Here is a 27,361-nt window from a genome sequence, read left to right on the forward strand (position 1 = left end):
GATACATTTATATTGGGAAAATTCCCAATTAGTACCCTGTACTTTGGGCCTAGTGCCAATTTGATCCCCAAACTTTAAAATGCGATAATTCAATACCCAAACTTCCAAAACGTGCCAACCCAGTACCTATTGCTAACTAACAACTATTAAGTGGCATTTGAAAAGACACAAATGCCCTTTGAGCATCATTTAATTCTCTTTATCAACCATCCAAGCATTGATAAAAATAAAGTCTCAAATCTTTGCCTCTTCAATTCAAGAAAGTTGGAATCACCAAAATGACCACTGAAACGTAACTCGAATAGAAGAGGCAAGGATTTGGGACTGTTCATTTGTTGACAATGTTTAGATGTTTGCTAAAGAGAATTAGATGACACTTGAAGGGCATTTGTGTCTTTTAAAATGACACTTAATAGTTGGTTAGCAGACTGGTTAGCAACAGGTGCTGGATTGACATGTTTTGAAAGTTTGGGTACTGAATTGTCACATTTTAAAGTTTGGGGCTCAAATTGACACTACGCCCAAAGTACAGGGTACTAATCGGGAATTTTTATATTTCAGCAGAAAAAAATATATATGCATTTACATTAACTCATTTATCTGGCCAACTGGACATAAGATGCATGATGCCATTTTTGCCTTTCTTGAACATGAGATAATGGTTGTGCTTAGTACCATCTGTTTCTACCTATTTTTCAGGGTTTTGGGCTTATCAAATTTTGTGTGAGAGAGTATTTCATCTGAAACATTTTGGGTTTATCAATACAAATTGTTCTTTCTACCTGAACACTAAGTTTTGGCACTTCACTTGTATAAAAAGTTAATGATCAGTCCAAACATGCATTTTTCAACTTAATGTGTGTGAGAGAGCATTCTATCTTAAACATTTTGGGCTGATCAAAATACAAATTGTTGTTTCTTCCTGAAATGCTAAACTTGGCACTTCACCTATATAAAGGCTACTAATCAGTCCAAACCAAGGTTCAAAATATCGACACAGCTGATATGTCGGTTGGGGCATATTGGCCTTATCTTTTCCTGCTTTTATTTTTTTTTTTCAAACTGGTTCAAAGGGATCGGTTTAAGGCTTGTCTATCCCTTTAACCAGGTCACACCCCGAAACACCCCCTATAGAAGTATATTGGGAGGCCACCAATACAATATGTATCAACCAATACAGCCCAATACATATTGAAATTTTGAACATTGGCCTGAACATGCATTTTTCAACTTAAAGCAGCACTCATATGGGATGTGACAACACATATTTCAATTAGAAACAGCAATGGTACCAAACACAACCAATGGTGTCAAAACGATGGGGAGTAAAAACCAATATTCTAAAAAACAACCCAGAACTAGAACCACTTTCGCTACTAGTTTCTGGGTCAGCGATTCAACCGTCTAGTTGAAATGGATCAACCTGTTGCAATTTAAAAATAAAAAATGACCAAAACCATTGTCTGAGTTGAACAGGTCTACAATTCAACCGCCTGGATTCAGATAGGGGTGCAAGTCGGGCGGGTTGGGCTAGGTTTATGGTCAACCCAAGCCCGTCCCTAAAATTTGGGCTTAAGGCAGTCAAGCCCAATTGTCCCAACCCGAGCCCAACCTAATTGGCCCTATAATTTGAACCCGCTCTAAATAAATAAATAAATATAAATATATATATATATATGTGTGTGTGTGCAAAATTTACATATATATTCATATGTATGTATGAATCTATGTAGTTGGGTCGGGCTCAGGCTGGGTTCAGGCTACCCAAAGGCTAGGCCCGAGCATGGCCCAAAAAATAAAAAAGCCCGAATTCTTGGACCCAATACCAACTTGAGGACCAAAAAACCAAACCCAACCCATGTAAAATTTCAAGCTGGATCGGTTCGGGCTAGGGCTAGGCCTGCCCAAATTGCACCCCTAGGATCAGCAGGTCATGACCAAATCAATGGATTTTAACAAAATAATGGTTTAGGGGGAATAGAACCAATTGTTTGGCCAATTTCCAGACCAAATGGTCTGACCATCCAAATCAACAATGGTTCAAATAGGGTTGTTCATAAGAAGGCCCAAACCGACCAACCCGGGCCGACCCAACCCGAGTCGGTCGGGTTTTCATCAGCACAGATCAGTTTCGGGTTGTGCAAATTCCTAAACTGATGATTCGGGGCGATTTCGGTTTTCACACAAGAAAACTGACACCGACCCGAACCGAACCGACTTAGTTCCTAGTTCAAACATGAAGTTCCAAAGCCCATTAGGTCACCTAGTTTTTGAATGGTTGCAAGAAACTTTGGATTAGTGAATAGTGATTAATGAACAACTTTTGTGATTAACTTTTCATTTAAATTTTATCATAGGAGATAGCTGAAATGATGTTCAATTTATGATTGTTTTTAAAATTAACAAGATTTTATCACAGGGATGAACTTAGAATCGAAACCGACCCAACCCAACTCAAACCGACCAGGTCGGTTTTGCTTAACACTGGATTGATTTCGGTTTCTATGTCAGGTAACCCGACCAGGTCAGGTCGGTTGGAAAAACCACAGTAAATCAACTCAACCCGACCCATGAACAGACCTAAGTTCAAAGACCATGGTAAATACAGAAAACATTCATACCATACTCAAGCTTTCTACCATAAAATATAACGTCCTTTTACAAAGGTATTTTTGGCATTGAACCATCCATGAATCCGGTTCACCGCATCTACGATAATTTGATTGTGATCCGATGCATATGTCCAAAACGGCAGGCCCATACCTCCAAAGTCTCACATCTGTCTGTCTGAGATCAACTTCTACCCTCATTCTGATTTTTCAAATTTTATTTTTGGTTTTAGAAGGTGGTAAGTAGTAATCGAATTTTAAGTATTCACACTTTACAGTAAACGAATTTTTCCGAGCTGACAGGCTTATTAAAATGATCGATACCCCAGAATTTGTAAGTTCAGTGTACCGTTGGGATAGGTGCCAGCTCGGAATTGATGCCAATTCATGGGCGGACAAAAGTGCATAGAGTGTGGGTATCGATTCATTTGAATGTTTATAGCCCTACTGTATAAATCAGAAATCTGCATATTACTAGACGCCGCCAAGTCCAATCGTATTTCTTAGGCTGCGTTTGAAATCAAGGATCATCGGTGTAATGTTTTACACTGAATGACTGAACCTGAACTGTGAAAGTGCCTGTTGCTTTTTAAAAAAAATGTGATCGGTATAGTGTAAAGTTTTACATCGATATTGATTACATCAATAATCAATATCCAAATGTGCGTAAACATTCTCTTTCCAAATACGGATAAAATCAAACCAGTGCGTTCTTGATTTACACCGATTCTAAACGCAGCCTTACCAGCTTCAGGGATATTCTAATGGACCTCGCAATAGAAAATTCCAAATCCAAATTAGGGCATAGGAGGAAATATAAGCACAAAACGCGCACAAGAACATCTCACTTTCCAAGAAACTAAGTTCTTAGGATCAATGGATTGATTTGCGAAAAAGAACACTAAAGAAACCATGTATTATACAGATAAAGGTCATATGATCAATCAAGAATCATTTTCAACCAAGTGACTACTGGAATCAAATCAAAAAGATACCGAGTCTAGGTCAGATACATCAATCTATCATACAATGTGACCTTTGCCCCGATCCGTCCTTTGCTTTTCCATTGATTCAAATCATCACACAGGCACTCGTCTGCTCCTATACCTATCAAAGAACTGCGAAAAGAAACAATCTTCAGCTTGAAAACTATATCCATGATAATCCATCAAAAATAACTAAATGGATGATACAATATACTAGCATACAAATAAACCTTCCACAGCTGTATCTCACAAGGCAAACAATGAAATATGATTACACAAAACATGGTCAATGATATGTTGTCCCAATAAATACAAGGCATCTTTGGCAAATCAGAGACACCGGATCTTCAAAGTCACATGCAATGGTACTAAAAATGCCTTCTGCTAGCAGTGCATGAGTTTAAGCAACCATTGGGTTTTGCATAAACAAAAAACTCATGTAAGAAAACTCGGCACACATCTTCCTATGGCACTGACAAAGGCAATGCTTTACACAGATACACAAGGTTAAACCCTCCACCACTTGGTGGACCATATGACCAATTTTCTCAAAAATTGTCCACTAATAAAGGTGCTAACTATACTAAAATCTAACAAGTTAGGACATAGGAGATGGAAAACATTACCACAATATAACTTTATTTGATATTTCGTCTGACGGAAAAAGTGTATTACAAAACCATGGAGGACCAATAACAATGTTAAATAGTATGGTAGGAACTTAGCAAAAAACTGTAGTATGGTAGCAGCACTTATTGGTATTTACTTGAGAGGCCATAACTTAAACTTACAAAGTTTAGGATAATAATCGACTCAATGCTCTTAAAGGCACTGATTAAACTATTTTTAAGAAACCAGAAGACAACTAATCATTCCACTTTTTTGCAAAGGAATTCAGATAAGTTATGAACAATGAATTGATTTCATGGGCATGTGATACAATTTCATTTGTGATAGTGCTGATATAGTCCCACTGCCCCTGCTTGTTAACATCTGAACTTTGTGGCTGCACAGGTATTGGATAGGCATACCAATATCTTAATCCATCCAAAGATCAATGGCTGAAAGGTCAATGCTCATTATTCAACTAACCTAGTTAGTTATAGGGCATAGAAAGTTAAACCAGATGTAAAGCTACGGGATACAAAACTAACAAATTTGCTTCTATTAAGTCTTCTGAGCTTAAAGTGTTTTAACTGAACACCAAACATATTTTCTGCTGTTAAGAAATCAGTATTCTGAGTTCCAATTATCCTTACCGATGTCACAAATGGTTGCTGAAACACCCAACCAATAATTGGAATCCTCTGCAGAAATACGGCCAATGTAGGCCAGAAGCCACTGCACAGAAATCTCAGTCATAAATCAAGAATATCTAGAAGTAGATTATTGAGAAAAAAGATGGAGGAAAAAATCCTACCTGAAAAGTACAATAAACCCATAGGCCTCCAAGATCATTCCCAATATAGGCCACCCAATGAGGACAAGAAAGAATCCAGAACCAAATGAGATTGTACCCTGTCCAACCACCAAAAGTGTACCCCCATGAGTGAGTGAGTGAATGTGTGTGTGTGTGTGTGTGAGAGAGAGAGAGAGGCATATAAAAATAAATAAATAACAACATAACATTAAACCTTGTAGTTCTGACGTTTCATGAAGAATTGCATGGTGGATTTCAAACCAATTGTTAGCATCACCCCTGACAAGAATAGGATCTGATTAAGTGCCAACACAAGTAAAACAATGGTTAAAAAGGCATCATATAACAATCAGATCAAAGAAGAAAGAGGGAAAAAGCAATAAGATAAAACTAAAATGTCTTACTTACATTCCCCATGGCAAGAAGTCCCTTGTCGAAGAAGAAAATAATTCCCAGAAAAGAGAAAAATATGCCAAATCCTGTCAATCCTAGCCCAATCTCTGTTTCATTTGAAATTTGAAATTTTTAGATGATGGGAATTTGTATTGAAATAAACATGGAGAACAATAAAATTTAAAAAAAAAACAAGTTAACAGCTAATATGTAATATCTACAACTACAAAAATAATACATGTGATCACAGTGGTTTCACACGTTGAGGAAAGGTAGGTGCAAGGCAATCCAGTTGTTGAAGGCTTGAAGCCCAAGGTATAAGCCCCAAGGTGTAGGGTGTAAGCTTCATGAGCATCCATTTTTAATTAATAAATATATATTTTATGATTTTTTAATTAATAAATATATAAACAAAAATAAATTATAGAAATTATAAGTAGATATAATTCCTAGAATTTTCTTGTGCTGCTTGTCCATATTCCTAAGGAAGTCTTCCCTATTAGCCCTTACAGATAATAAATTAATCAAATGTATGGGGAGAAAACAGATCAGCATGGTCACTAATTCACCATGCTCTTTTCCTTTTTTTTATGAGTAACTGAAACAACTTTTATTAAATGTGGAAAGGAATTAGTATATAAAAGAATATGTTCCTTATACCCCATGAGAACGAAGACTCAACTGCTCACCCTTTAGTTCAAACTTTATTTCCTTTTAACAGTCTATCCCCCATGGCTATTTCCCAGAAAAAAAGGAGAGAAAAGAAAAGATTCCTCCGTGCTCCTTGTTTGGCTAGTGTATCAGCTGCTAGCCTACTGGCTGATCTATGAACCCAATTGAAGGTTGTGTTTAGGCTATTAGTCAGTTGCTTGACTATCTCAATTAGGTGATGATATTGTCACTAATTTACCATTTCAATTTAAAATTTTTAATATCTTAATATATTAAACATTCATTATCAACAATTTAATGAGCAAGGTGGAAGAGAGGACTGCTATCCGAAGGAGGTACAGTAATTCCTATCCAGAGTGCTCTCTCAAATTTACCAATATATTACTTCTCTCTCATTCATCAGAAAACATAATACTTCTCTCCTTGGAGCACCTTCAGAGATTATCAACCAGCTTGAGAAACTCAAGCGTGAATTCCTTTGGGAAGGGGCTGAGGATGAAAACTAACTCCATCTAGTGTGTTGGAATCAAATTTGTCTTCGCAAACAAAGGGAGGAATTGGGTTAGAAGCCATGAATATCACACTTTTGGGCAAGTGGATATGGCAGTTTGGTACTGAAAGAGAAGTTCTGTGGAGGATAAAGCAGCCGATTTAGTAGCATTGGCTGCAATAAGGACTCGGTGTCATCATGTTAATAAAAAAAAGGTTTGGTGGTATATCAATGAAATGGCCCACTACAGAAACGAGACTTCTAAAGTTCAGGGACTTGAGAGTGGAACAAAAGGCGGGGAGACTCAACCATCTCCCAAAAAGAGATGCAGCAATGTTGAAGAGAATTATTTAACTTGCAAACATATATGGGTGGGATCAAATATATGTAATCATTGCTGATCAGCAAGAAAAATATCACTCTTTTGGGCTAGTGGATATAGCAATTTGGTACTGAAAGAGAAGTTTTGTGGAGGAGGATAATCCAAAGTATGGGGAAGATGGTTTGAGCTGGACCACAAACCTGATTTCTCAGTCATATGGATCAAGTTGTGGGAAGGGTATTATGAAGTATGGAAAACTTCTCTCAATGGACTTCATTCAAGGTAGGAAATGGTGAAAGAATACAATTCTGGAAGGATATATGGTGTGGCTCCTCTCCATTGGCAGATTTTTTCCCACATGCTTGAATTAGAAAGAGAGAAGATGCTTTAGTGCAGCATGCTTTGAAGTTATCGGTGGTCAAGTGGTTTGGAAACCATGGTTGAGAAGGAGATATTCAAGATTGGGAAATAGAGGAACTGAGCTCTCTGTTGGCAAGAATTATTTCCATTTCTCCCACTCCTGGTGGATCTGATAGGATGGTGTGGAGAGGGAGTAAGGAGTAATGATGGGATTTCCTTTGTAAAGTTTTATTCTCTTCTTTTATCAGATCACTGTTAAGATGAAGTGCCTTGGAAGTTGATCTGGAAGTCAGGCATACCATCCAAAGTGATGTTCTTTGCATGGACTGCTATCTTGAATAAGATCCAAACTGTTAACAATCTAATGGTTAGAGATAAGCTGATGGTGAACCAGTGTTCTTTATGTGAGAATGATTGGGGATCAGTCAAACATCTGCTTTTTAACTGTCCATACTCATTCTGTGTGTGGGCTCACTTTGTCATGCTTTTTGGTAAGGTTTGGGTAGATTTTTGCCCTGTTTTCTGTGTGGCCTGAGGGTTGTTTCAACAAGAAAGACAAGCTTTTGTCGTTGTTCTCTCCCCTTGTAATTTGCTGAGTCTTGTGGAGACATAGAAACAAAAGAAGATTCAGGGATAAAGCATCTCAAGTGGAGGCTCTGATAGGCAAAGCAGAAAGGCTATTGACCAAATTATTGGCCATGACCTTGTCTGACTTTTTTGGTTGATCATTTTTTGTACATGCTCTGTATAGCTCATACCTGAAGTAATGAGACCATATAGTGTTTGTGAAAGCACAATGAATGAATAAATTACTTGTAAGTTTCCTCCTTCAACCCACAGAGGGCAGAGAGGGAGTTACTACTGCCCATGCCTCTCCTATTCAAGTTATCCACCATGAGACACATGCCCATAAAACCAAAAACTACCTTTCCCTGAAAAATCATTGCAACAAGCAAAATCCCCAAACTTGTTTGTGCTTGTGAGTTTATTGATAACCACTTATTACAACATTATGTACCCGTCATTTGTTCCATACCTAAGTTTTCCAGTTAAACTTGCACTGTCAACCTTTTAAGCTAATCATGATGGAAACTTCAGCATTGTAATTTTATAAGAATTGGAGAAATACCAGATTAGGACCATGCCTACAAAAGTGTTGATGAGTTGATCAATATGATGGCAGCATCATCTCTGAGTTCAAGATCAAGAGGAAAGACAGGAACCATAATATAACACAGAACACATTTTACAACTTATATCTATTGTTCTTTGTGTGTGTATGTGTATGTGTGTCTTTGTGCATCTATGCATGTGTAGAAAGCCAAACTGATAGTGAGAGAGATGCTGTTTCATAGAGCCATCATATTGAGTCTTTGTGCATCTTTTCATGTGTGTGTGTGTGTGTGTGTGTCTTTGTGCATCTTTTCATGCATGTGTGTGTGTGTGTGTGCGTCTTTGTGCATCTTTTCATGCGTGTGTGTGTGTGTGTGTGTGTGTGGGTCTTTGTGCATCATTTCATGTATCAAGAACCTCCAACACAAGAAATTAAATTTCAAAGTTTCATTCATACAACCAATTTGAGTATCTATGACCCCAGTATATGTAGAAAATAAGAGAAAATGATATTGATGAGACCTTAAAATAAAATCATGAGTTCCACAAAGAACAGATAATGAAATTAGACAACTAGCAATCATTCAATAAGCTAAGAGCATAAGTAATGGACTAAATTGTATATGTTTGCAAGGAATGATACAAATATGTCGTTTTATAGAAAGAAGGCGTACTTTTTCTGTCGTTCATCTCAAACGAAACCATCTTGATAACACTAGAACCTCCAAACGTGAATTCTCCCAAACTGCAGAAGAATCGAAATCGGACTCAAACCACAAAATATTGACTTAGAAAGACTGTAATTGCGACTATTTACCATGTAATATTATCTTCCAGTTTCAAGATCCATAAATTAATTATATGCCGATAAAGATCCTCGGTTAGTCCAATTCATCTAGTCTTTTTAGGGTTTCAACGTCAAATAATAAAAAAAAAAGAACAAACAATGGCAAGAAAATATACAACAATACCTTTAAATGTAAAGAAACAACACTTGATCCGGCAACAATAGATCAATCTACGACCACCTACAACACCAAGATCGATCTAGATCACCAATTCCCCACCTACAAATGTTTCAAAATCCTGAACTTAATAAAAGAAGAAAAAAGAAGATCTAAAGCACAGAGAAGAAGAAAATTAAGCTTCACTAGAAGAAGAAGCCCCAAATGATCGGAAACTCTATGAAAAATCATAGTCTCGCAGCATTTTCATCGCAATCCAGCCAGAGAGAGAGAGAGAGAGAGAGTACCGGTCAGGCAGCCACCGTGGCTGCGACGTGAAGAGCTTCAGAACAGAAGAGAGAAATCGGGAGCAGTAGAGCTATTAGTTTGAAACCCTCGCGACGACTCCAATTTTATTTGGGGATGAGATGAAGATGTACGAACCACGAGGGGGAACCGAGATGGCAAGAACAAGAGGGGTTAATTTTCAAGTTGGGATCTACTATTCTACTGTAAACAAATGCTATAAGCTAACGCCATATATACAACCTATCAGCGCCTGACAGCTGTATAATTGGGAGTTGAATAAATATTATAGGACAGCTGTCCAAATATTATAGGCTATATAGCGTAAGCGTACAGCATTTTTAAATAGATCTTGATCATTGTTAACGAAAGTGATGCGGTGGATTTACACCTCGGCGCATGCTTACAACCGAAAGACAGAGAGAGGGGGCAGATCTGTTTTTTCCGAGCAACTGCGGCAAACGTCGTATTGCTTGTTTATTGGACCCGGACAAAATTGAAAAAAGTTGCTTTTTTTATGCGTGGCCCAGGGCTGTAAATGGGTCGGTCTGGTCCGAGTTAGGTAAACCGGTTGCTGTTCAGACCTCGTATCTCATTATCGAGCTTGGAACTGGCAATTTTAATCCCAACCCATTTGACCCACCCATTCTAGTGGCAGGTCATTATGGGTCAAGTGACCCATTAACGTAAGGGAAAAAGGGTCAAAGGTTGAGATGGGTCGTATGAGGGTCGAGGGTTGAGAGGATCGTATGAGGGTGGCTAGTTAGCCACTTTTGGTTCAGAGGTTAAAGATTTTAGGGTTTGAATGTTCCTCTTCTCATGTTCTCAATTTTTCTGCAATTTTTTTCACATATGCTATTCTCATAAATTGGTGAACAAAACCAGAGGCAATTATTCTTCTTCTTTGCATCATCTATTCATCTTAATTCCTCTCCTTTTTAGCAAATTAGGTGAACATGATTGAATTTCCTCATTTGCACTAGGAAAGGAAAACTGCAACTGAATGAGGATTAGGAAATTTGTCGGTCCAAAAGAAACACATGTTACAATCAAACTGTAACTTGGAGATTTCTGAGATACACCTAGAAGCCAGTACTCTTTAGGTATGACCCATAACCATAGAGAGAATTCTCTGAATTCTTGAAACTATTATATTCTTTCAATTCAATACCTCAATTGGGTTTTATACACAATTAGAGAGGGGAAAAGCTGCTACAACTATTGTAACCAACTCTAACTGACTTTGCTACATTGTTGTTATAACAATCCCCCCTCCCCACCAATTTACCATTGTCCTCAAGGGTTGAAATCTAAGAACCTATTGTGAATGGAACTCTAGTTTTCACACGTAACATCCTCTAGAGTTGTGTGTGACCACTGAATCAATACATGTGTGACTGGAGCATTATGTTGTTCGATCATTCGGTGTTGTAGTATTGCTACTAGCGGAACTCTTAATTGATTGTTCGAGTCCGTCATTGATAGTGTGGGTTGGGGACTGATATTTAGCCCAACCTCCCATTTGAGCTAGGAAACATGAAAGATAGGATGCACCATAAAAGTAGGCGGCAGGTCCAACTTATAAGCAATTGTACCAATCTTTTGGAGAATCTGAAAAGTCCTCTTAGTGCAGCCCTTGTCTACTAATTGTTTCATTCTATTTTGTGCCAGGGATAGATTATCTTTGATGAGTTGTATCATTTGTTGTTTCTGTAGCAAAAAAATCCTCAGTTGTTGCTACTGTAGACTTCAATTATAGGCCAATAGACAATTGGGGTGGAACATAACCATAGAGGGCCTGAAAATGGCATCATTTTTAAGGCAATATGGTAGCTATTGTACCACCATTCAGCCAAGGACAACCATTTGCACCACAGTTTAGATCTTTGACCCATCATGCATCTGAGATATGTTTCCAAGCACCTATTGAGTCTCTTAGTTTGCCCATCTGTTTGAGGATGATAGGTTGAGCTGAAATGGATCTGAATCCCTAATAGTTTAAAGAGCTCCCTCCAAAATCCATTAACAAAGATTGTCTTTATCTGTGACGATGCTTTGGTGTAACCCATGGAGTTTGTGGATGTGATCTAAGAATAAGAGAGCAATGGACTCGGTAGAAAAGGGATGTGCCAAGAGAATGAAGTGGGCATACTTGGTAAATCTATCAATGACGACCATAATGGTGTCTTTACTTGCTGACTTAGGAAGTCCTTCGACAAAGTCCATGCAAATATGGCTCCATGACTAGTTGGGTATGGGTAGTGGTTGAAGCAACCCTAGATAAGGGACAATCTCTTCTTTGTTTCGCTGGCATACATCACACTCGGTCACAAACTTTTGAACATTTGTTTTTAGGCCAGGCTAATAAAAAAGAGACTTAATCCTATTGTAGTATGCCTGAATGCCTAAATGCCCCCTACAGCTAAAGTATATAGGCTACTAAGAATTTGTGTCTTTAGTGTGTTGTCAAAGCCCACGTAAATTCTGCCTTGGCACCGCAAAATGCCTTGGTGATACTAATAGTGGGGTTCAACATCTTTACTAATGCAAAGGGATGCAATGAGTTGCTTTGCTTTATCTTGTTCATAGCTTTTATTGATTTTTTCCATCCATAATGGTTGAATACAAGACACAACATGGTAGCAACCTTGAGCAATTAGCCTACAAGAGCATCAACAACTCTATTCTCCACTCCCTTCTTGTATTCAATTTTTTAGTTGGATCCCAACAACTTAGCAAGCCACTTTTGTTGTAGAGTAGTAGACAATTTATGTTCTAACAAGTATTTTATGCTTTGATGGTCAGTTCGTATAGTAAACTATTGTCCCAAAAGGTAAGACCTCCATCTTGTGATTGCAAAAGCTATTACCATGAGTTCTTTCTCATAGATAGAAAGGCCCAAATTCTTGGGGCTTAATGCCTTGCTCAGATATGCTGATGGCTTTCCATTTTGCATAAGGACAGTACCAATGCCCAAGTAGCATGCATTAGTCTCTACCACAAACCCCCTTTTGATATCAGGTAAGGCAAGAACAGGAGCTAGACCATAATTTTCTTCAAAGACTCAAAGGCTTTTATTAGCAGTCTCCATCCACTGAAAATTATCCTTATTGAGCAATTATGTTAAGGGCTTCCTAATGACTCCATAGTTTTGGATGAACTTTCTATAATAACCAGTTAAGCCTAAGAATCCTCTAAAAGCCTTCATATTAGTTGGTTTGGGCCAAGATACCATTCTTTCCTCCTTAGGTTTATGGCCACCCCCTCTCCTGATATAATATGGCCAAATATTCAATTTGTACTTGTGCAAAAGAGCATTTGGACCTTTTTGCATAAAACTAATTCTGTTGCAACACTGTAAGCACCACCTTTAGGTGTTCAATATGTGCGGGGAAGTCCAGGCTATAGTTCAAAATATCATTAAAAACCAGCATAAAATGTCTAAGGTAAGGCTTGAGTATCTATTCATAATAGACTGAAATGTTGATGAAGCACTGGTGAGGCCAAAGGGCATTACTTTGAAGTCATAATGCCCTTGAGGTGTTTTGAATGCAATCTTGTGCACATCCTCCTTCATTCTAATTTGGTGGTAGTTTGCCCTTAGATCTAATTTGGAGAATACTTCAGTGCCTTCCAACTCATCGAACAAGTCATCAATCAAGGGAATAGGATACTTATCTTTAACAGTTATGTCATTTAAGCCTCGATAATCAACAAAAAGTCTCCAATTGCCTTCTTTTTTTCTTTTTTTACTAAGATGACAGGTGAGGCAAAAGCACTAGTGCTTGGTTTGATAATGCTAGTTTTCAGCATTTCCTTCACCAATTTTTCTACATCTACCTTTTGTACATATGGATACCTATAAGGCTTATAGATAACAGGGGATGTATTTGGCTTAAGGTGTATTTGATGGTCTTGAGGCCTATGTGGTGGTAGTGTAGTTGGTTCTTTAAACACTACAAAAAATTCAAATAACAATCCCTCAAATTGGTAAGAGTGTGTTATCTATGGGTGCTGCCCTGTTGTGGTGTTCATCAAGAATAATTGTTTGAAAAGCCCATAAGCCTTCCTCTTAATCATCTTATGTAGTGAATGAACATTGATAGATAGCAACTCTGCCTCTTTCGTCAAGCCTTTCAATGTCACCTTCTTACTCTTCCGACTAATGGTCAGCTAGTTTTTATTGAAATAAAAAATGACTGGACCATGAGTTTTCATCCAACCAACTCTAAGGACCATATCGCATCATCCCAATCTAATGGTTATAACATCTGTTGAGAGTTCCATCCCTTTCGCCTTCCAAATAAATCCAGGGCATATAGGTCTACTAACCATCCTATTTGTTGTGCCACCTCTGAATCCAAGAAACATTGGGTGCTCCCACTATTTATGAGAATGGTAATTGACTTCCACTTGGCCATTCCTTGAATCTTGAGTCTATGTTGAGCTGTATTGCCTACTAATGCATGCATAAACAATTCCATGTCCCCTTCTGCAACAATTTCTTCCTCCATACTCGCTGACTCTCCAAGACATTCATCATCTTCTTCCTTAGGTGTTGCGACTATAATCATATGGAACTGCTTTTTCTTTCATCTATGGCCAAGCCGCCACCTTTCATCACAATAGAAACATAGACCTTTTCACTTCTAGCCTTCATTTCTAAGTGGTAGTGCAGTCTTTTGGTAGGAAGAGTTTCATTTGAAGACTTTAGTGGGTTGGCTTGGGATTGAGCAGTAGAGCTGTAGGTGGAATTAGGATTAAATGTAGAGGAGGGAAAATTTTTCTAGATTGTTGATTGGCATTAGTAAGGGATGTCCTAGAAGTTGCAAGTGTAGGTAAGCTCAAATGGGGCCAACAATTTGGTTGCCTGAGTGGTGAACTTGGGTTCTAAGACAGAGTCTTGTTCCTTTTATTAAGGGCATCTATGGTGGTTTCCTATAATCTTGCCAGATTGAAGGCTTGTGAGAGGGTCATGGGGTTAAACATCAAGACCATGCTCCTTATTTCCTCATTCAAACCACTCAAGAAACTATCAATGAAATATTGCTCAAAAAGCCCCTTGCTTTTGAGAATCATATAGGATTTTAGTTATTCAAATCGCTTATGATATTCAACCATTGTAGATAGTTGTTGGAGCTTATTTAAATTCCCACACAATATTATCATACCCCATTTCGAACCTCTCAGAAAGAGCTGAAATTAAATTTGGCCATGTGATATGAGTCTTACCTTCCTAATAGTCCGAATACCATAGTTCTACTCGTCCTTCTAGATATAATGAAGCATATGTTGACATTTCTTCTTCTGTCATTGGGTTCATTTGGACGAACCTTCACCATTTGTGAATCCAACCCCGTAGGTTCTCTCCATTAAACGTAGGGAACTCCATCTTGAGTTTCTTGGAACACCATCTTTCCGAATGGGACTTGGCTCGATTACTAACTTGATCTTCAATCGCTACTAGGGCACCTTCTGGGGTGGAGGCGGACTCTTCTCTTCCTTCTTTTTCTTTGTCCGTCGTTAAGCACCTCACCAATTCTACAATCTGCAACGTAAGACCATCCACCTTACAACCCAGCTCTGCAATCTATGACTCGTGTTGTACAAGTTTGTGATTTACCTTCCTCAAGGCTTCTTCACTAGTTCTTGATCATGTTGCATCCGCCATGGCCGAGGTTCTGGCTCTGATACCAATTTGTTATAGTCAAACTATAATTAGTTAGGAGATTTCTGAGATGCACCTAGAGCCAGTATGAGCTCTCTAGGTATGACCCAGAAACACGAAAGAGTTCTCTGAATTCTTGAAACTGTTATTGTCTTTCAATTCAATACCTCAATTGGGTTTTATACACAATTTGAGAGGGGAAAAGCTGTTACAACTCAACTACAAGCCTACAACTAACCTTTAATTATTGTAACTAACTCTCACTGATTTTGTTACATTATTGTTATGACAACACCATTTCGAGCTATGGACATCGAAACAGATTCAAAGGGGATCTACTTTTTTTTCTCTTCCAGATCCATGGTTTGTTGGAAGATTTCCACCTTTGCTCTAGGAAAGGGAAACTGCAATTGCATGAAGAATAGATTCATTGCATGAAAAACAAACAATTTCCGCCCTTGCAAGAGAAATAGATTCACCGTGCGAAACAAATGATTCCTGCCATGCCCCATTTCAACAAGTTGTACCCACTTCACCATGAGTCTACAATTTCTGTTTTTTGCATTTTTATATATTTTTGTATTTGTTATCTTTTCCCTTACGTTTTATTTGCATTTTTAGTGCTTATATATAATTTCTAATGTTTATAGTTTATTATGTTTTTCCAATTTCTACATATTCTTATATTTTTGTATTTCTTTATAATTTTTGTTTTCTACAATTTTTATAATTTTATTGCAATATAATTTCTATTGTTTTCTTATATAATTTTTGTTTTCTTCAAATTTCTATGAGTTTTTTTTTCATTTTCTATAAAATTATGCAAATTTTCTCATTTTTTCTAATTCTCTATAGAAAGAAACTGTATTTTTCTGCATTTTTTACCAAAAAAAAAAGAACACGGATTTCTACATTTTGTCAATTTCTTCAAATTCTGTATTTTTTCAATTTATTAATATTTGGATATATGTGTTAACCCAATCCGGATATGTCACGTGGCTTCCAAAATAAGGAACATTGGAACGGAAGTTTGTGTCTTTTAAACTCCAATATTTGGGTGTGCGGGTTGACCTAATTTGTATTCGCATTTATAGGTGAAGGTAAGTGTGTCAGCATGGGTGATGATGGATAAGGGTCAAAATGGATGGGTTAAGTGGGTCAATATGGGTGGGTTAGGGTCATGATGGGTTGGTGGGTTAACATGGGTGGAATTATAAAGTCCAAATATAGAGTCCACCCACCTACAAGTACAACCAATGGGCAAAGTCTGAATTCAGGTCTGGTATAGTGATGATTGGCCACATCATTCTAACCAGCGGTCATGCCATTAATGTCCTCGTGCATCTGGAACTTCAATCTCAATCATCGCTTATTGTTCAAACTAAGGGTTCGTGTTGATAAGGGCAACTTTTGGCCCTTAATATCAATAAAAATAATATTTCTAATATAATCTCTAAAATAGGACTACAAAAAGTAGGCTTTTAGCAGACGATCTGCACTGTCTGCCAAAGTGAACAAAACAACTACAATAAGGATATCACAATGGATGGACGGCGATCATGTCAACGTCGTGTAATCTAGTGTCATGGTAGCTTTGGCCGGTAGTTGTGTAGACTACCGGCCAAAACATCGTTAGGTTGGCGGTCAAAACCGCCACTTAAAGTAACAATTTCTGCCAACAAATGATTGAAATAAATGACACTTTTAATACTTTTAGTGATAGATTTGTTCACCAGAAAATTTTCAAATGAAAATTAAAACCATTGATACAATTTAAAAATCCACCGGGAAATGAAGATCCACTTTTGTGAGCAGGCCACTTCAATTCCAAGGAAATACCGTAGGGGACCTAGATCCTTCACCTCAAATTGAGTGGCTAAGAGATCCTTTAGCCTCTGAATTTCAACTTTCCAATCACTTGTGATCATTATGTCATCAACATACACTATCAAAGCTGCAATCTTTCCTTCCCCCTTTCACAAATAGTGCATGGTCAGCTTGACATTGTTTGTAGCCAATCTGCTACATAGCCAGATGAAACTTGTTGAACCATGGTCTTGGTGATTATTTTAAATCATTGTCAACACCTAATTTTTGCTCAATCCCTTCACCCTACCTCTTTGTACCCTCCTTTGATACAATCCATACAACAAATAGCAACCATGAGATCAATGTCAATGTCCGATCAAACACCATCCCTAGACTTGGAAAATTATAACTTAGTTACACATTAATTTCCATAACTAAACTCCAGAGATCTACCGTCCATCATGTCAGCCCCTTCCTAACGGCCCAGATCTATGACATTCAAAATCCAACTCATCGAAATCAAATCCAACACACCCATCACCTCAAGATCACTAGGAAGCAATCAACTAGTGAACCCCACCACAAATCTATGATGATTAACTACAAAAACATCAAAATCTCATTCTAATGGCCTTGAATGATTACCAACATCGAACATATCTTTCTCAAGATCAGAACCATCCACATGACTCCTCACCCTAATTCATACCTACCTACCAAATTGTAGCTCAAAATTCCCCTGTTTGACCCCCCATCAAGCTTAGATCCTATTTTAACAAATCTCATTAATTAGAGCTTACTATCCCTAATCCCAATTTCTTATGACCAATTAAACCTTAACATTGTATTTGGAGACCCAAAAAACCCCAAAACATCAAATTTCATGACCAAACCATTTGACCATCGAAAAGGTATCGTTGGTTGAAAAACCATAAGCTATGACCACAATCTGAACTAAATCAGTCAATCTACCCCTTTGATCAAAGACCCATCACCTCCATTAGTTTCAAGATGTTCGAAAGTGCTAACCTACCAAATTTCATCCCAAAATTCCCCTATTTGACCCTTTATTAAACAAAGATTATATTTTAGCAAATCTTGTTGATCTGAACTTGTCAAACATAGATAGATCTCCATCTTCCCAACCCTATTTGTCCGATCAGACCTCACCACTGTGTTCAAAGACCCAAAAAACCCCAGCACACCAAATTTCATGACCAAATTCATCTTTGATCGGTAAACTAGAAAGATATCATTTCGACGCACCAGATTAAATTACCATGTCATTTGTCCCAACCTGAAGCCTCAAAAGGGTGATAGCTGATGCCAGACCCATTCTGGACCCATTAGAACACTTGGACCAATAAAATAGAGCCTAATAGTCCAAAAAACCCCAAAAACCCAAGATATTCATACTCAAGGCCAAGAAAAGACAAAATAGCATTTTAAAGTTCATCAAATTTATATTTTCTGCCACTGACAGTCCCAAATACGAGATTGCCATGACAGGCACGCCCTAATCTCTCGTTGGACACACAAAACCCATGAAAACCACCCCTAAATCAAAGAAAATGTTTCACCAAATAGGAAAGCTTGATTGGACATCTATTTCTTTGAAGAATCCTTGCTTATTTGTATAAAAAACCTATGTTGAATCCTAGGCACTGTAGCTGAACGATTTCAGACTTGACCCCCCTCCCTTCCTCTATAAATACTAACCTAATTTAATCTCAATAAAAAAAAGGAGAAGAAGGAGAAGAGAAAAGGAAACCTAAGGGAGGCCCCTAAAGAGAGAGGGGTACAAAGAGAGAGGAGAGCTTTCTCCTAGCCCATATATTGCCTCCTGTTCACCTGAAATTCGGAGGTACTCTGAAGCTCAAATTCCAAACTTGCCTCAATTTCCAAGTGGAATTTGTTGCAATCAAAAGCACTCCGTAGCTCAAGAACCCATTTAAACTTCATTTTATCTCATCTTTAGCTACTGGAAAACCTTTGACAATGTACATACGAAATGTAAGTCTTTTTTAGTTTTTCTGGGTTACTCAAGGTTCTGAAATGTTGGAGAACCATCATTTTCAATTTTTTCTTGATTGAGAATATAGGTAGATAGGCGAGGGTCTTAGGGAAACCAATACCTAAGACCCGATAACATCATCTTGAAATCGGTCTTAGGAGAAGTTGAAAGCATGTTCCTCCAAATTTAAGAAATTCCTACAACCATTTCAAGTGGAATTTGTTGCAATCAAAAGCACTCATTAGCTCAAGAACCCATTTAAACTTCATTTTATCCCATCTTTAGCTACTAGAAAACCTTTGACAAGGTACATACGAAAGGTAAGTCTTTTTTAGTTTTTCTGGGTTACTCAAGGTTCTGAAATGTTGGAGAACCATCATTTTCAATTTTTTTCTTTTCTAGGTGTTGTTCAGACTTAGTTTCATTCTATTTGTTTTGTGTTGCTAAGTTTAAAAGTTGCTTGATCGCGATTCAAAATCACACCTCAAGAAGGTTGGGTATGATAGACATTCCCAGCGTAATCGCCCAAAGCCATTTCCATTCCAAAATCACATCTGAAGCTTTATCCAGAACCATACCTTTGTCAAAATTGCAACTCAAGTCCCATCGCAACCCAAAACTTCAAAATCACAACCTCTTACAACTTCATCACAACTTAGAAAACCAAAATCGCAGCCTCTTGCAACTCCATCGCAACCTAGATGCCTAAAATCGCACCTTCCTTCATGCTCGTTGCAATGCAGAAGCCTACATTCACACCATCCTTTATGCTCATCACAACCCAGAAGCCTAAAATTACACCTCCTTCATTCTCATCGCAACCCAAAACCCATTCATTGTACCTTCCTTCTTGTTCATCACAACCCAGAAGCCTAAAATTGCACATTCCTTCATGCTCATCGCAACCCAGAACCCGTTCATCACACATTCCTTCCTACTCATCGCACTCTAGAACCTTCTCATTGCACCTTAGAACCTACTCATCACACACTAAAACCTGCTCATCGCACCTTAATACCTTCTCATTACACTCTAGAACTTGCCCACCGCACCTTAGAACTTGCTCATCGCACTCTAGAACCTACTCATCGCACCTTAGAACCTGCTCATCGCACACCAGAATGTCAATAGCTCACCTCATAATACCTTCATCGCAACTGAAATCACCTTCTCTACTTTTCCCGCACTCTGTTATCGTACACCATATCCTCCCTTGCAGCGCACTGGATGTCTACTGCGACTAGGCTTTAGCATCACTGAAAAAATTTATAGTTCCCGTCTGGTAGGCCCTAAATTTTTTTCCTTTTTTGTTGTTTTGGGTTTTTTTCTCACCCCCCCCCCCCCCCCCCCCCCCCCCCCCCCCCCTCTTTTCCTTTGGTGATCTCAAAATTTGTAGTTTTTGCTTTCTTTATAATTGAGTGTAATTAGCCTTATTTTTGGGTAGGAGTAAATTGTATTTGTTTCTTGTTTTGCTCTTTCCTCTCCTTTGTTTTAGTTAAAAAGCATCAAGAGAACTTAGCTTCTATTAGATCCCCAAATATGACCACCTGGAGACTTGTAGGATTGCTTGTAAATTTGAATATGTGGTTGTATTCTCCCTTTGTTCTTTGTTGCTTTCCTATTCATTTTTCTTGCATGCTTGAACACTTTCACACACTCTCATGTAAATAAAATTGGAATCCCATTTTACCTATTAGGGTAAGGATAGTAGGTGTGTGCCTATAGACTTTAGTCCTCAAAGGCTCCACCAAAACTTTCAAACTAGCCACCAACTAGAGATGCCCATTTGTCCTTGGGTGGAGGTTTAAAGGCTAGCAACCTTGTTGGAACTTCAAAGTCTAGAACCCACCTAACAACTCTATGCATCGCACCTAAAATACCCATACATAGAACCCTCATATGAAAATAGGATAGAGGAACTGTAGTGTAATTAGGACTAAGACACCATGAGTGTTGCACTATGTGGTTGCCATCTTTAAAAGTAGGATAAAGAATGAAGCCCAGACTCTTTCAACCTATTAAAAAAGTAATAAAAAAGAAAATTTTATTTCCCATTAAAAGACACTAAAACATCGTAAAAGTCACTGAAGGCAACACTTATGTCTAAATTTCCAAACGATACCCAAGTCTAATCTAGATCCAAATGATACCTGGGTAAAACCTTTTGCCACCAGCCTGACCTTGTACATTTCTACTGTGCCATCAACCTTGTGCTTCAATTGTAAACACCCACTTGCACTCTACTGGTTCCTTACCCTTAGGAAGATCCACTAACTCCCATATACCATTTTTGTGTAAGGCATTTATCTTTTCTTTCATTACATCTGTTTATTGAGGTACTAAGAGAGCTTATACCACATTTTTAGGAATAGAAACACTATCAATGGAAGAAAGGAAAGCACGAAAAGAGGGTGAGATGTTCTCATAGGAAATAAAATGTGAAATAGGATGCTTGGTAGTACAAGACCTAACTCCCTTCCTTTTTGCAATAAGGATGTCTAGGTCATTACCAGATGAAGCATCAATAGCAAGAGGATTAGAAACATTAATAGGAATAGGAGTACCTAGTTGGATAAGATTTGTCCCCAGGGAATCTGATCATGTTGGTGGTACAGTTTCAAGTTGCTCCACAATTCTTGAACTTAGTTGGCCCTTGCGATGACAAGAAAAAACATGAAACAAAGGAGGGTCAAGCAAAGGGGGAAGAACCTCAACTCGTTTCTCCTCCACCTTATTCTCCTCCTAAGGATAAATAGAGAAAAAATGGTCACTCTAAAAAAAAGACACATCTAAAGATACATAGTATTTCCTAGAAACGGGGTCAAAACATCGATAACCCTTTTGAGAAAAAGTGTAACCCAAAAATACACAGGGAATGATACGAGGATTTAGTTTACCATGAGTAGGAGATAAGGCAGCACACAACACAAAACCTAACCAAAAACGTTTAGGAACATTCATGTGTATGAGTAACCCTCAAGCAACTTCAAGGAGGTGGCAGTTTTTTTTTTAGGCAACACCATTCTGTTGGGGGTTCTAGCACAAGAGCTACGGTGTATGGATCCACATTAAGTAAAAAACTCCGTGAGATCACTATGAAAGTATTCTTTGCTATTGTTTGATTGGAAAATTTGGATCTTCGTTTGAAACTGAATGAATATCAAGCGTTGAAGTAACAGAGCCCTAAACATCAGAATAAATAATATAGAAAGGAAAATCAAATCTATTATTCTTTGAAGTAAAATGATTTCTACAATGTTTGCTCAACTGACAAGTTTAACATGTGAAATTCGATACTGACACTGGAAATGGAGTCATCACCCATCAAATATGGAAATTGAGGTGACGAGACTTCCAATATTAACATCGGAAAGTGTGTTTTGTTTTGTTAGTGACTCCAAAGCCTAGACACCGGTCCAACCAGTCTAGATAAGACCTCGCTGGGAGAGGGAAGGGGTTAGGCACCCCTCTCCCAAGTCCAAAGGTGGGGCCCAAATGGGGTTTTAAAGAAAAAACAATTTTTTTTCTTTTTCATCATTATTATTTATTTATTTTATATTTTTTTACTACCTTATTTTTTATTATACCCCTTTTTTTATAATTACAAATCTTTGAAGGGATGAGAGATCCATCATATGGATGGCTGAACCCTACAGGAAGGTTGGGCGAAAAGTTCAAAAATTTCTCTCTCTCCCATGTGGGAATCGCATTCCCTATTTTAGAAAACTGCATTTTCAATGATCAACCTTGAAATCAAACCGGACCACATCTGAAACCAAAAGGGATGAGAGGGATATACCTGATACGGAGTAACAGTAACCCCCAACGAAGGTGTTCACGCCCAAGGAGAAGACCAAAGACTGTTTCCACCAAAGATGACACGGTGTGAGGTGAAGCAGAAATCAATAGGACAGCTTTTCAGCAAGAACCGAATTCTTCAGCAAGAATATGATAGAGGGCTAGTGAGCACGATTTCAGATTGCCTCTTCTAGCAAAAGGCAATATCAAGAACCGTTCTTGATCACTCCCACTAGTGAAGATCGAATTGGGTAAGGGCGGCAAGAGCAGGAAAGAAAAGTGCAGAAGACAAGAACAGTCGAACTGTAATGTCATCTTTCTGTGATCTGCGAACTCTGAACTCTTGTTCTGTTGTTGTGTCTGGAGGTTCGCCCTGCTCTTCTATTTATAGTCTTAAAGAGAGGATCTCCTAATCCCATTAGGAGTTTCCTAATCCAAATCTTTTATTTGGATCTGGACTCTCTTTAAGAGATAAGGATAATCCCTTATCTTATCTGCAGATAAAGATCATCCTTCCTAATCAAATTAGGAGATTCCTAATCCAAATCTTTATTTGGATATTGACTCTTTAAGTGGATAGGGATAATCCCTTATCCTATCTGCTAATCCAAATCCCAGAATTGCCCCTATTTAATTAAACTTTTTAAGCTAGTTCGAATTGGGCTTTAAGCCCAATAAGTCTACGTTCTCACTTATCCTCTTAATCTGTTGCCCAGTTGGCTCTTCCTATATGGCATGGGACCCAAACATTTATCTACACATCAGCCACATGGGTTCAGCCCAGCCTCTATTACGAGGCCTGGCTAAATACATTGTAGGAGATAGTAAACCCCTGAGTCCATCACCATGGGCTCTTAATGGGCCCAACATTTACACTAAATAGTCCTTGGGTCAAGCCACCTTATAAAAACCCAAGGACTGTGGGCAGATGCAAGATTAGCCCATCAAGTATTACCCTCAATGGTCTTACACTTAACCTCTCAGCCTGTAATGATCAAACATTGCCCGACAAGAGAGGACCTCTCCCACGGCTGCATGGTGCAATGCTGCATTCTCTACTCACATGGATCCCGGGAATTAAAACCTTTTGCAAACATTTTGAATTAGGTTTTCATCAGAGAGAGTGCATCCCCAATTATTCACTTTGTCCGACAAAGGGGCTGATCCTATCACTATAATCACCCACTCAGATGAATTCTCGAATTGTCCCAACATACCCAGGTTTTGACCCCCTCTAAGGATCTCACTGATTGGCATATCAAAGATAGCCCAATCCGACATCTAGTACAGTATCATAATCGAATCTAGGGGTCACGCGTAACATTCTAGTTTTGCCCATCTATCTCCAAGGTCCAGGGCAATACTGGAATTTTGGTCCGGTTCAGGATTTCAAGAAAACCCACACTACATGTACCTCAGGTCTCACCCTGGCAGCTGAGACAAGCCACCCCAACCAACTTGGCAGTACATTAGTGTCAGCCTTGGCAGGATAAATCTCCCCAAATCTATTCAACGACTGTGAAGATTCTAAACTAACACGAGTCTCATAAGTGTCCAGTTTAAGGGTACAGAAACACACCACAATGACATGAATCAATTATGTACTTTATTCATTTACAATAAATGTAAAAAAGGTACATCAATCTGATTGGGGCTAAAGGGCATAATTGTCTAACAATCTCTTTTTTCTTATTTGCTACCATTTAAATTTTTATATACATACATTATCTCCTTTTTTTTATTTGTCTTTTTTTTTGAAATCTTAGTGATGCTTAAGCTACTTCTCTCCTCTATTGTCATTCCCAAACAGCAAAGTCATGCCAGTCTAGCCTACAAATTAAACTCCTCACCGCAAAGATTCCCTTTTTTATGTTTTTCCTTTTCCTTTTTTTTGACAAATTACTGTCTATTGCTATTATCTACTCATCAATCCATTGTTCCAAACCCGCACTCTCTCTTTCTCTTTTTTTTTTATTTAGTCTACTACCCGAAAGAATTTGTTTCAACTCTTTTGATAGTTACCCTCCTTTTCTCTTTTCTTGTATTTTTTCAAATTTTGTTTTCATGGCCACTTAATTAGTTAATGCATTTCTATCCATATGGAGGTGGAACATGGTGAAAGCTCTAAGAGCTAAAACCCCAGGCTATCTTTATTTCAGATATGACTGAACTCAGGTGAAAAATCATACGATCTAAGCCTTATCACAAGTTCAAAGAATATGAACTATTGCTATGCCAATTTACTCTCGACAGACAAAATAGGTGAAGCAAGGAAAAGAAAAACAACAGAGAAGCGCACGCAAATGACAAGGATGGGATTCAATTACTTCTACTAATGATTATTCTGAAATAACATACAGGAATGAGTATAGCTTGATGCCCAAACACGAAAATGAAAGCAAAGTGCATATTAAAAGAAGGCAACAAAGATGATTCCAAGAGTAAAAACTAAATTCGCACCACTAATTTACAGAAGTTGGTTCAGTGACCACCTCATCACCAACTTTGTTTATCCCTTATTGTAAAAAACGACATCATTACCAACACTGGTTGATAATCCTAGGTAGCTCTCAATGAATATTAGTCGATACAATGAACAAACAAAGTTAAAAAGAAAACAAAAATTACTGAAGTTCTGGAAATAACAGAGTGATTTGTTAATCCTTACCGGCATTGGTTATTAATCATCAGCTCGAGAAGTACGCCGTTTGTCAATCATTAGTACCGACCACTATATTAGGAAAGCATAAAACAAAATAAGATAAAAAAGAACAAGAACGAAAATATGGGCAAATCTTCAGAGATTGGTTCGGTGATTATCTCATCATCGTCCTTGACCAATCCCCCAGGTTAGAGTATATAAATAAAAAATACATCAATCAACTGGAGATTACATAAATAATAAAGAATAACAGAGCAAAAACAATTTCAAACATCTCATGCAGAGGAGTATTCGGTTATATGACATGAAGAAGACAAAACAGAGTAATACCCCTTGTCACGCATTCACCATCAACCTGAGACCTTCAGAGACGGCTCAACCGAGTCTCACTATTGCCTTTAAGGGTTGATCTGTTATTGCATCTAAGAAGGGAAGTATATCAACCAAATACAGAAGCTAATGAAGAACAAGAAGAGTAAAATTACTTGTTGAAGCTGAACTGCAATTAGTTTAGTATTTTGGCCGATGATGCGAACGACGAGTGATAATGAATATCTGTGTGAAGTTCTCAGGAGGTAGTACCCAAAGATGATGGTGAATTTGACGGAATCTGGCTAATAACCTAGTAGCTTTCGCTGCTACATATCAATTCATTCACAGCCACAGAATAAGTAAAATAGGGGTTAATTAGCTTTTCTCCCCTGTTTGGAACTTCCCTCTTCCTCTCTTTCTTGCTCTTTCTTGGCTATTCTTGCCACACCCAAAATGAAGCATTTAGGTATCCTTTTAAAGAAGATCCAAGGGCAGCTTCGTAAATTCTTATAAAACTAGGGGGAGGCTGATAGCTTTGCTCATGTGGGTCAAAAGGGATCTAAAGGGTTAATCCAAGTTCGGTTCAATGATGGGTGATTTGGTTTAAAGAGGATTGCGACTGGTTTGAGCCTAAAGAGGGTTTTTGTGCTAATAGGCTAATAAAATTGGCAAAAACATAATCTTTCCTGATTGATGGGTAAATGGGGGGTGTTTTTGGTAAAAATTGCCAAGGTGAGGTTTTTAGAGGTCCTGAGTTGATTGGTAGGGTCAGATTGGTCTAACTAGGCTCGGATTGGGCAGATCTAGAAAGGGTTCACTTCGGTTAATCTAGGGTCTCAAAATGGAATCTTTGTGCGATGGAGGGGTAAGCAGAGGTGTTTTTGGATGAAATTTTATAGACGAGTGTTTGGGGGTATCTGGGATTTGATGGTGTGGTCTGATCAGTCTTAGAGGGTCAAGATCAGAGGAATTTGGGTCAATGAGATGTTTTAGAGTGGAATCTTGGTTTGATAGAGGGATAAATGAGGGAATCTTGGGTTAAAACTTCGTGGGTAGGTGTTTTGGTGTGTCTGGAGTCTAAAGGTGTGGTTTGATCGGTTTGGGTGTGTCTAGATCAAGGTAATCTTGGTTCTGAGTGTTTAGGCTACTGAGGGTGGTTGAAGTGGAATCTTCTTTTGATGAGAGGGTAAAAAAGGGAATCTTGAGTTGAAATTTTATGGGTAGGTGTTTTGGGAGATCCTGGGTTTGATGGTTATCTTAGATCTAGTGGTTGAGGTGTAAGTTGGGGTCGATTAGGGCCATCAAATTGGTATCAAACAAGTTTAACAGTGGATTTGAGGGCTATCGGGGTGAAACTTAGGTTTTCTAGGTTTTTAGGTGTTTCGGAGAGGTCGGAAGGGTCTGATTGGGTGTTTGGGGTGAATTGGAGGCTTAGGCAGTGGACCGAGCAAAAATCGGGTGTTGACAATTCTTCAGCATGTAA

The 27,361-nt window shown here is 38.3% G+C and overlaps 1 protein-coding gene across 3 annotated transcripts; it reads right to left on the reverse strand.

Moving 5' to 3' along the window:
* Positions 1–3,426: 3,426 nt before the first annotated feature.
* LOC104609878 (vesicle transport protein GOT1-like) lies at positions 3,427–26,266 on the reverse strand. 3 transcript variants are annotated; one of them, XM_088895922.1, is made up of 9 exons: positions 25,897–26,266; positions 25,573–25,635; positions 9,337–9,432; positions 9,040–9,110; positions 5,424–5,515; positions 5,230–5,310; positions 5,016–5,113; positions 4,855–4,936; positions 3,427–3,727 (listed from the first exon to the last, which is right to left on the reverse strand). In XM_088895922.1, exons 4-9 carry the CDS (start codon positions 9,068–9,070, stop codon positions 3,689–3,691), a joined length of 423 nt encoding a protein of 140 aa, XP_088752048.1. In that variant the 5' UTR covers positions 9,071–9,110; positions 9,337–9,432; positions 25,573–25,635; positions 25,897–26,266; the 3' UTR covers positions 3,427–3,688. The 3 variants fall into 3 exon arrangements, with proteins under 3 accessions (XP_088752048.1, XP_010274601.1, XP_010274600.1); XM_010276299.3 differs by lacking the exons at positions 25,573–25,635; positions 25,897–26,266 and adding an exon at positions 9,618–9,812 and having other exon boundaries at positions 9,337–9,393; XM_010276298.3 differs by lacking the exons at positions 25,573–25,635; positions 25,897–26,266 and adding an exon at positions 9,618–9,812.
* Between the last annotated feature and the right edge of the window lie 1,095 nt (positions 26,267–27,361).

Source organism: Nelumbo nucifera, chromosome 1, assembly GCF_055504915.1.
Source record: "Nelumbo nucifera cultivar China Antique chromosome 1, China Antique-T2T, whole genome shotgun sequence".
Lineage (NCBI taxonomy): Eukaryota > Viridiplantae > Streptophyta > Magnoliopsida > Proteales > Nelumbonaceae > Nelumbo > Nelumbo nucifera.